The following is a 10999-nucleotide window of genomic DNA, read 5'->3' on the forward strand; positions in this document are numbered from 1 at the left end:
AAGCTAAGAAATCAACTGAAACACCTGAGCAAAAGGCTGAAAGGCTTGCAAGGCGAAGAGAATTGTATAAAGCTAAGAAATCAACCAAAACACCTGAGCAAAAGGCTGAAAGACTAGCAAGGCAAAGAGAATTGTATAAAGCTAAGAAATCAACTGAAACACCTAAGCAAACAGCTGAAAGACTCGCAAGGCAAAGACAATTGAAAAAGGCTAAAAAATCTACTGAAACACCTGAGCAAAAGGCTGAAAGACTTGCAAGGCAAATAGAATTGCATAAAGCTAAGAAATCAACTGAAACACCTGAGCAAAAGGCTGAAAGACTTGCAAGGGAAAGAGAATTGTATAAAGCTAAGAAATCAACTGAAACACCTGAGCAAAAGGCTGAAAGACTTGCAAGGCAAAGAGAATTGTATAAAGCTAAGAAATCAACTGAAACACCTGAGCAAAATGCGGAAAGGCTTGCAAGGGAAAGAGAATTGTATAAAGCTAAGAAATCAACTGAAACACCTGAGCAAAATGCGGAAAGGCTTGCAAGGCAAAGAGAATTGTATAAAGCTAAGAAATCAACTGAAACACCTGAGCAAAATGCAGAAAGGCTTGCAAGGGAAAGAGAATTGTATAAAGCTAAGAAATCAACTGAAACACCTGAGCAAAATGCGGAAAGGCTTGCAAGGCAAAGAGAATTGTATAAAGCTAAGAAATCAACTGAAACACCTGATGAAAAGGAACAAAGGTGCAAAAAACAAAGAACAAAGCTTCAAGCTAAAAGGGAACAAGAAAGTCCACAGGAAAAAACACAACGAATGAGAAATCAATGTGACAAGCAAAGACAAATCAAGGCTACAAAATATGTAAAAGAGCATAGCATAGATTACATGGACAATGACAGTGAACAATTCAAATCAGAGTTTCCTGCATTCCATTGCTATATAAAGCAGCAGCCAAAATACTACTGTATCATATGTAGAAAATTCTTATTTCATGACCAAGTCCAAAACTGTACCAACACTACCATAGACAAAATAGTCATCCGCAATGAAAATGACAACTCCAGTCAATACCATCTGTGTTCAAGGTGTTCAATCTCTCTTGAAAAAGAGAAACCAATACCAAATGCTTGGACTAATGATATGGACCCAGGTGAAACCCCAGCATGCTTGAAAGAGCTCACTAGAATGGAAACAAGACTTGTAAGTTTGAAATACACATTTATCAAATTAATTGTATTACCAGGCGGACAATTTGGTGAGCAAGGTCAAGCCATAAGTTTCCCTACCAACATTGAAACTACTTGCGAACTGTTACCACGCAACCAAGACACAGCTGGACTAGTAATAGTATACCCTTCTCACACAAATGAAACTGTAACACAAAGAACAGACTCACAACACATTGTACGATTTTCCCAAATGCATAAGGCCCTTACATGGCTAATAAAACATAACCATCTGTACTCAGATGTAAATATATCTACCTTTGGAGACTGGATAGAAAATTCAGCTGAGTTCAATCCAATGGTCACAGACAATGATGAAACAGACTTATCAAGTGCACCTTCTACTGTCCAAGAAGTCTCTGCTTTTCCTTGTGACTACATCAACCCAAATATTCAGTTACAATCTCTGTTACCGAGTGCAACAGACAACATACCAGTGATATCACTACCCCGTGAAACATCTGCACCACAAAGTATTTTTAAGGAGACTGATCTTGAGGAACACTGTTTCCCACAACTATATCCATATGGTACAAATGGCTTCAAACAGACACGTAATGTATCAATGACAGACTTACAGTACTTCCAGTCAAGATTGCTCAATATCAATAATTGCTGGAGGAAAAATATCCCATGGGTCTTTTTTGCCTTGAACTCATATGAAATCCGAAAACTGTACAATCAAATATCCATTGTATGTAGAATGCAAAAGCAGAGAGCTGTGAACTCACAATCCTTACCACAGCAACTAACAGCAGGTGATCTGCATCATCAAATTGATGAAGATGTTGAAAGCACATCATACACTTTTATGAAGAACATAAGAGGAACAGCAGCTTATTTCAAGGATCAACTGCTAAACTTGCTAGCAAAAATAAACACAATTGGACCGCCAACTTGGTTTGTCACTGTGTCTGCTAATGACCTAAACTGGCCAGAACTGTTCATGACCCTCAATCCTGATCTGACCTATGAAGAAGCGAAAGCATTACCACGACACGAGAAATGGAACCTGATGAGATCAGACCCTGTCATGTGTGCTATTCACTTCAACCGCCGCACTGATGCACTGCTACGCTTTGTACTGAAGAGTTCAAAACATCCTATTGGTATCATCACAGACCACTGGGTGAGAATAGAGTTTCAGATGAGGGGCTCGCCCCATTTACACTGTATGTTCTGGGTTGCCAATGCTCCCAACCTTGACACAACAGAAGGAAGACAAAGTGCACCTGCATTCATAGACAAGTATGTTTCGACACAACTACCAGATGACAAGAACTCTCTCTTGTATGAACTAGTCTCCAAATATCAGACTCATCATCACACCAGCACATGTAAGAAGACACGAGTAAACTGCCGATTTTACTTTCCTCGAGAAGTTTCAGACACTACAAGACTCAGACTAGACGTTGATCCAAACAGAAGTGCACAGTTTTATGTCACCAAACGAACACAAGAAGATATCTGGATAAATGCATACAACCCTACATTGCTCATGCATATGCAATCCAACATGGACATACAAATGGTTGGTTCCAAGTATGGTGCTGCCTACTATGCATGTATGTACATCTCAAAAGCTGAGCCTGACAATCTCCAAACAGCAATTTCTGCCAGTCTGTCCAACCTTTCACGTAACAGTACAAAAAGAACACGATTGGCCAAAATTGGCAACACAGTACTCAGTCATCGACTGGTCAGTGCACAAGAAGTTGGATATAGACTTGCAAACCTACCACTCATAAGATCCTCAAGATTAACTGTCTCAATAAACACCAGGCCACCTGAGAGTAGAATGCGCCTGCTCAAACCCAGAGATGAACTTGCTCAACTTGATGACACATCAACAGACATTTTCATAAAGGGCACTGCACAGTATTATGCAATGAGACCACATGGTGATCCATGGGACAAAATGTCATTATACACATTTGCAGCATCATACTCAGTGACCTCAACTAAACCATCAAGTGCTTCTGAAAATGTCAAGTTGCAGCAATGTGACAAATGGATTAAAAAACGCCACAATTATGCATGTGTCAGAGGCACAAGACTAACCTCTGGAAATGGAGATGACTATTTCTATGGCCTGTTATACCTATACTGCCCATGGAGAAATGAAAATGACATAGTTAGTGACTACGCTTCTGCTCAAGATGCTTTCATTGCAAAAAAAAATCTATTTGACTACAGCCTTGCACAACATGTGCACTTCACAACAGAAATAGAACAAGCCATCATGCAAGTGCGCCTGCTTTCAAATGATCTTTCATCTATTGCTGATACCCTTGCACCCAATGTGACTCATCAGCAGCTACAAATCAACCATGAATTTGACACTGAAGAGCTTTACCTTGATCCACAATGGACATCACAAAATGCACATCAAGCAGCAGCTGCTACTGCTGCTCAAAGTACCACCAACAATGCCGACAGCACATCTGAAAATCTTACTATGCTACATGATGATTCACTGGCATGGAATAATCTCACTCGTAACACAATGACTGATAATGCATTCTACCAAGCACTTAGTAATATGTCACATGACCAACAACAGATATTTGATACAGTCAAACAGCATTTTGTGGCACTGCAAAAACATGAAGTCAACCCAGCCAACCCCAAACCAGAATCTTTGCGACTCTATGTAACAGGAGGAGCAGGCTGTGGCAAAAGCTTTCTTATCAAAATAATCAATGAATACTTGATCAGAATATCTAACCAACCAACATCTCCTGTCGTACTCACCGCACCAACAGGTGTAAGCGCCTACAACATCGGTGGCTCCACAGCACATTCAGCTCTATCACTACCTGTTGACCATACCCGAAAGGGAAAAACACAATACCTACCACTCAGTGCTGAAAAGCTGTCACAACTCCGACGCAAATTCAACAACGTTCACACAGTTATCATTGATGAAATAAGTATGATAAGCAACGTCAGACTGGAACACATTCACATACGCCTATCAGAAATCAAAGACACTACTGCCGACCAACACAGCTACTTCGGCAATCTGAATATCATTGCCTTTGGCGACTTCTACCAGTTGAAACCTGTCTTTGGAAGATTTATATTTGAAGACCCACCAGGTCAGCATGAACCTCTTATTCATTTGTGGAGATCATTCTTCAAGCCCCTATTTCTGACAGTCAATCACAGACAAAATGGTGACAAAGAGTACACAGAGCTTTTGAACAGAGTACGTGTCGGACTTCCAAACAATGCAGACATTACCCTCCTTTCCAATCGTGTGATGACAAAGTCAGATATTCAACAATCTCCATTTTCATCAGCACTTCATATCTTTCCAACAAGAGATCAAGCTGCAGAGTACAATAAAGAGCAACTTGAAAGACTGCACTTTCAAACGAATACCCAAGTACATGTACTAACAGCAATCGATGAAATGATTGATGGTCCTGTAAATGCAAAAGACATCCCTGCAAAAGATCTCATATCAACAAATACAAGTGAAACAGCCGGTCTTGAAAAGAACCTCCACCTTGCCCAAGGTTGCCGTGTTATGCTTTTGAGAAATATACTGAGTGAAGATGGACTTGTGAATGGTGCACAAGGCACTGTTGAAGACTTCCTATTTGAAAACTCTGGAAGTGATGAACTGAGTGAGTCAACAAGCCTTAATGAACAAACTATTACAGGAGTGTATGTCAAATTTGATAACCCCAAGGTTGGCCAAACAATACAAGACCATTGCAAGAACAACGCTATTCTTATTCGACCAATCACAGCAAGATTTTTTGCACACTATGGCACAGTTTTCACTCGAACCGCGTTTCCACTTCAACTTTCATATGCATCAACTGTGCACAAAGTACAAGGACTTTCATTGACAAAAGCAGTACTTGACATTGGAGACAAAGTGTTCAGCTCTGGCCAGACCTATGTTGCCCTGAGCAGAGTTACCTCTATTGATGGCTTAGCATTGCTAGACTTTAAACCAAAAAAAATCTCAGTATTTCAATCTGTGATAAGAGAAATGAAAAGACTAACTGACAGTATAACACAAAATTCTCAAACTCAAGAGACAGAAGACACATGATCATGCATCTGACTATTTACCTCACATTGCTAAATAGAAAAGTAACATGACATAATTACTGTAAAACCCATAAAAACTACACTTGTGTAACCAAATTACTCACTATAATACCTATGAAAACTACACCTCTGCAACAATATTGCTCACTATAAAACCCATAAAAACTACACCTGTGTAAAAAAATTGCTCAGTGTCATTCGTACCACAAATGCAGAAACCATCATGTACCCCACCCGTGCATGCGGTACCCACTCATCTGACCGCAGTATCCGAACCCCACCCGTGCATGCGGTACCCACTCAGCTGACTGCAGTTCATCGAAATCCACCCGTGCATGCGGTCAGCTGACCGCAGTATCCGGGCCCCACCCGTGCATGCGGTACCCAGTCAGCTGACTGCAGTATCTGGACCCCACCCGTGCATGCGGTACCGCAGTATCCGGACCCCACCCGTGCATGCGGTACCCACTCAGCTGACCGCAGTATCCGGACCCCACCCGTGCATGCGGTACCTACTCAGCTGACCGCAGTATCCGGACCCCACCCGTGCATGCGGTACCCACTCAGCTGACTGCAGTTCATCGAAATCCACCCGTGCATGCGGTACCCACGCAGCTGACCGCAGTATCCGGACCCCACCCGTGCATGCAGTACCCACTCAGCTAACTACAGTTCATCGAAATCCACCCGTGCATGCGGTACCCACTCAGCTGACCGCAGTATCCGGACCCCATCCGTGCATGCGGTACCGACTCAGCTGACCGCAGTATCCGGGCCCCACCCGTGCATGCGGTACCCACTCAGCTGACCGCAGTATCCGGACCCCACCCGTGCATGCAGTACCCACTCAGCTAACTACAGTTCATCGAAATCCACCCGTGCATGCGGTACCCACGCAGCTGACCGCAGTATCCGGACCCCACCCGTGCATGCGGTACCCACTCAGCTGACTGCAGTTCATCGAAATCCACCCGTGCATGCGGTACCCACGCAGCTGACCGCAGTATCCGGGCCCCACCCGTGCATGCGGTACCCACTCAGCTGACCGCAGTATCCGGACCCCACCCGTGCATGCAGTACCCACTCAGCTGACCGCAGTATCCAGACCCCACCCGTGTATGCGATACCCACTCAGCTGACCGCAGTATCCGGACCCCACCCGTGCATGCGGTACCCACTCACCCACTCAACATTACACACTCTAGTCACCACATTACCTCACATTTTACTTAAATATCTCAAAATTATAATGTCTTAAACTTTAAGACATACATGCCCGGGCTATGTCATGAAACACATGTCAGCCATTTACAGAACTCCAACACATTATGTCCACCTAATCTCCCTAACATCAATCACTTATACCTGAATATGCCCTTGGAGTTTACTTTCTAATGTACATGTAGTGTCTGCCAGCACATAGCACAGCAATTCCACTTAATGTCTTTGTACCAATGGTGTATTTCCACCTCAAGAACGTCTGATTACCTTAAGTACTAGAGTAGAGTCGAGTAGAGTAGAGTATCTATCTCACACAAACTTTTAATATGTCAAATCTCTTGCTCGTTTTCACATCAACCATATCTGTCTTTGACGTTATATATACAACACAGTAGAGAATCATATTGTATTGAGCAATTTCTAACATCATTTGTGGACTACTCAATGATAATTGTGCTGAAAATGAGATCATGTGTATCGCAACTTCACAATTTTTGCCCTGCAACGTACAACTAAGTTCCCCTTTTCATGCTAGACAATGTGAAGACCATGTTTCTCACTTCATAAAATTTGATCAAAATAAAAGCATACATGTACAATCACACACTGTCCTTTGTCCCATTAATTTATGTGTAACTTTAATATATGGTCACTGCAACTCCTGACTTACAAGAGCATACGTTTCTCAAGATTCACATCATATTGAATACGTTCAAGTTGTACATATACAATATATGTTGAATATATTTGTTTCACTCACTCTCTGCCATTAGTTTCCATAGTTTGCATCCATATTACAGTCTTATTTGCATACTCGGCACAATTCCCTGGTTCGAAACCGAGAGTGGATGTTTTTTCTTTTTAAATATTGAAGATAATATATAAATATTCTATTTATTTATTGATATTATATTTTTATATATCATTTTTATTTTATTTTAGTATTCATTTCACATATGCAAGGCCTTAGTCTTATGAACAGGACTTCATGAGAACTACCTGAGTATATTGATAGATTTTATAATGAACATATTGTACATTTTAAAATAAAGTTGTAAGCCAAGACCCGCTATTAAACAGCACTCCTTTCCAAAATAACAATTTTTCTTATAGACGCAACAGCCCTTGAGTGACTTTTTCTAACAGATTTTACTTCAAGAAAAAGACAGGTCACACTCATAAACGTAGACGAAACGCCAGCTTTTTTTAAAAGCACTTGTTTTAAAAAGCTCCAGTTATATCATACACAAAGTCCACAAGGCCCCGGTATACTGAGATTGACGGATGGTGTAAGTGACACGACGTCAATGTAACATTTCTGTTTATCATGTAAAACTCGATTTAGTCTGTTTTTCGTGAGATATTATGATTACCAATTAATTATTCGTACTTGCATAAATAGAAAGGTGGAATGATGAAATAAGAGCACCTCACCGTTCTTATACGAGCACCAGGGTTCCACAGAACCTGCAGGCGCCGGCTGATAACAGCATCCCCGGGACTCGCATTCCCACTGACTTCCAAAGCCACAGTCTATCTTTCTATTAGCGTCAGTAATGCATGTTGGATTTGCAATTGGCACTGGGAACAAGTACGAACGAAGATACATCTTTATACTCATTTACATATGTGTATGATGGCAATGAAATCTATAAGTAGGTAGTTGTAGTAGGAAATGAATCCGTAAATGTAAGCGAGAAGTAAGAAACACATTAAATCACGTATTTTAGGCATTCTACGTCAACATTTGACATTGTTACATGTTACTTTATGTCTGAATTGACAAGTTTGCCACTAAGGCAAAATTGGACAGTATCAATCCTGTTATCATACTATTTACAAGCAATAACTCCGAAGAAACAACAAATCAAAACATAACTCGATCTCAACTATATGTTCAAATCTATGATACTCGTACAAGATGTATTCGCCCATAATCACATAATATTGATAACGTTCTGTTGACTTACCTGATTCAATCCAGTAGAACTTGTCCTGCGTGTCCAATTTCCTGCCTCCCAACCAGTATTGAGTCGATCCTGGTATGAGTGACTTCAACCTGTCCAGTTCACCCACCTGGTCCCCCGTCGCCAGGTACCCGCCTTTAGCACGACATGTCGTCAGAGCCTGGCGCCATTGGTTTGATGTCAGTTCAGCCCTGTAGCACGAGGGTTCGTACTGCCAGGTTGTCTCTGTTATAAATGACGGTTAAATCTGGTGGGGAATGGCTTAATGTAGTCCGTCATCTGAGTCTATGTATGCCTGTAAGTGGGGTCACGTACCTTGTCTTGAGCACATTTAACCACCGACGTGACCTCTCAAAATGAACTAGCTATACATAGGGGTATAATACGGTGTGATCACATCCAGGTAGATTAAAACTATCAGTTGCTGAGCGCACATTCACTGAGTATGGGACCGGTGAGAACAACAATTTGGTTTTCCCTCAACAATATATGACACAGTGACAGAAATACAGAAACGGTGGTATCGGATAACCAAAACACAAATTTACTTAATAGTACAATACCCACTTTCCCATAAACATGACCAATCAGTATTACTTTTCAATATGATTGGAATGACTGATTGAAATGATTGTAACACAGGGAAGGTTATGATGGGTTCTACCTCTCTGCTCGTGGTAAAATAAAGTAAAAAAACTTCAGAAGCACTCAACCCTATATTCCATCTGTATAGAACCCCCTAGCACTGTATACTAAAATCAAATGTATACATGTACAAAAATACAAGGTACCATGAACATTTGTGAAACTGTTCTCATTTTGTTCAAAGTGCAGTTACTGTAACTATTCCTGTTGAGTATAACTTACCACATGAAACAGTATAACCTCCCACCAGGACCATTAGTAGCAGGAAGGTCTGGATTACCCCCTGCATTTTCCTTTAAGGAACAAAATATGTGCCTATGATCATTGTTTAAAGTGAGAAATGATCCTCCATACCTTCACAGCAATGAGAAAAAGTAAATCAAGCTGTTACCAAACTCAGCTCTTGAAACAGCTATATCTAAATGTCAAACAGCAACAAAAATCTGTACAATTACACAATTAGTTATGTCATACTATAGACAGGATAGCAAATGGCATCAAGAAAGGCTATACAAGTTTACCTGAAAGTTGGATGATCTTTATCTAAAGTTCCCTTTCACAGGTGTTATCTGGAATCTCCTTTCGAAGTCACAGAAAAAATGACCTAATGTACAGATAAGTCATCAATGGATTTAATATTTACATTAGGGTATCTATTGGAACAGGTGCACTAAACAACACCTAGGCAACTGATCATGCAAGGAATTGTTATGTAAACAAAGAAATTTCAGAAATCTTTAGCTTATAGTTTGCAATATCATTCCTTGCAGGGGTGAACATAACATATCAATTTGCATGTGTTTTTCTATAATACATGTATGTTGAGCCTCATGATTGAAAAGTCAATATTTTGCACTAGTTCTATACATGTCAAGTAACTACAAGTAGGAGTGAGTAATGTGTGTAACAGTTCTAGGACTTGAAGTTCCATTCCATTGTTACACATGCTACAGTATTAAACACAATCAGATATTTGCTGGGTGCTTTGATGAATGAAAAAAAGTCCCACCACACAATAAATTTGACCAACAACGTAGCTTCATGTCATATATTTAACTGAGGCATAAGTGCAAAGAACAGTACATATGTCAATCAAATACATGTAAACCCCATTACAAATACTATCGATTACATTTATCACTTGATGGGGTATCACAACAGACAATAGCCCCCTAACAACTAGAACTTTAAGTTCATCACATATGGCTGCAAATGCCATTACATAATAACATTCTCAATTTTGTTACTGTACTCAATAATTTTCTGTGTTGAAAGTTTGCAATGAATAGTCACGGTCGAGACTTTCTCCATTAACATCATGATTTCTTTACAAATTCATCTATACCTGAACACAACATAAATCCTTGAAAGTAATCCCTTCATGTTGTAGAAAGTGAAAAACAACAATCAGGTCAGGATTGCACTTTAAGGCAAAATCCATAAAGATTGCACCAGTGTAAGAGATTACCCATTCACCCGGTCCCAGAGTGCTTTGCACTGGCAAGGGTACCAGCTGCAAAGGGTTCCAGTCACAAGCAAGCCAGAACCTACTCCTTTTGTATCGACTTGCATTGAGTCTCAGGCCTCACAACTAATGGGGCAGACTCTCAAGCATGTCCTGGATAGCCGACAGTCTCATCAGCGAATGTTTTCCGACTGCAGCATGCAATTTGTCACAGTGATGCCCGTCCAGCGGCCCCGCCATTATGTTGGACAATTCCATAATGTCCTAAGCCCTAATGTCCTAATTCCGTAAGCCTGTTCAGTCTACTACTCACGGACCACTAAAGCAACACCCCCGTGCTTCACTTTCGACCGTGCAATACAACACAAAGTCTACATAAGCCTAAATGCACATTATGTAGTAGATTCTGTTGGA

General features: G+C 40.8%; 2 protein-coding genes across 2 annotated transcripts; both read left to right on the top strand.

Moving 5' to 3' along the window:
- Nucleotides 1-5: 5 nt before the first annotated feature.
- LOC118407256 lies at nt 6-3007 on the top strand (the record flags this gene model as incomplete). Its single annotated transcript, XM_035807714.1, has 2 exons — nt 6-2915; nt 2999-3007. Coding segments are annotated over 2 exons (2919 nt in total), but the record flags the coding sequence as incomplete, so codon positions are not given.
- On the top strand, nt 2900-5780 carry LOC118407257 (ATP-dependent DNA helicase PIF1-like). Its single transcript, XM_035807716.1, has one exon. The coding sequence runs from the start codon at nt 3015-3017 to the stop codon at nt 5286-5288; it is 2274 nt and encodes a 757-aa protein (XP_035663609.1). The 5' UTR covers nt 2900-3014; the 3' UTR covers nt 5289-5780.
- Nucleotides 5781-10999: the final 5219 nt, after the last annotated feature.

Source organism: Branchiostoma floridae, unplaced genomic scaffold (assembly GCF_000003815.2).
Source record: "Branchiostoma floridae strain S238N-H82 unplaced genomic scaffold, Bfl_VNyyK Sc7u5tJ_1041, whole genome shotgun sequence".
Classification (NCBI taxonomy): Eukaryota; Metazoa; Chordata; class Leptocardii; order Amphioxiformes; family Branchiostomatidae; genus Branchiostoma; species Branchiostoma floridae.

Excerpts from the sequence above, each read along its gene's own strand:
- LOC118407257 (XM_035807716.1), top strand. The coding sequence starts at position 3,015 with ATGCGCCTGCTCAAACCCAGAGATGAACTTGCTCAACTTGATGACACA.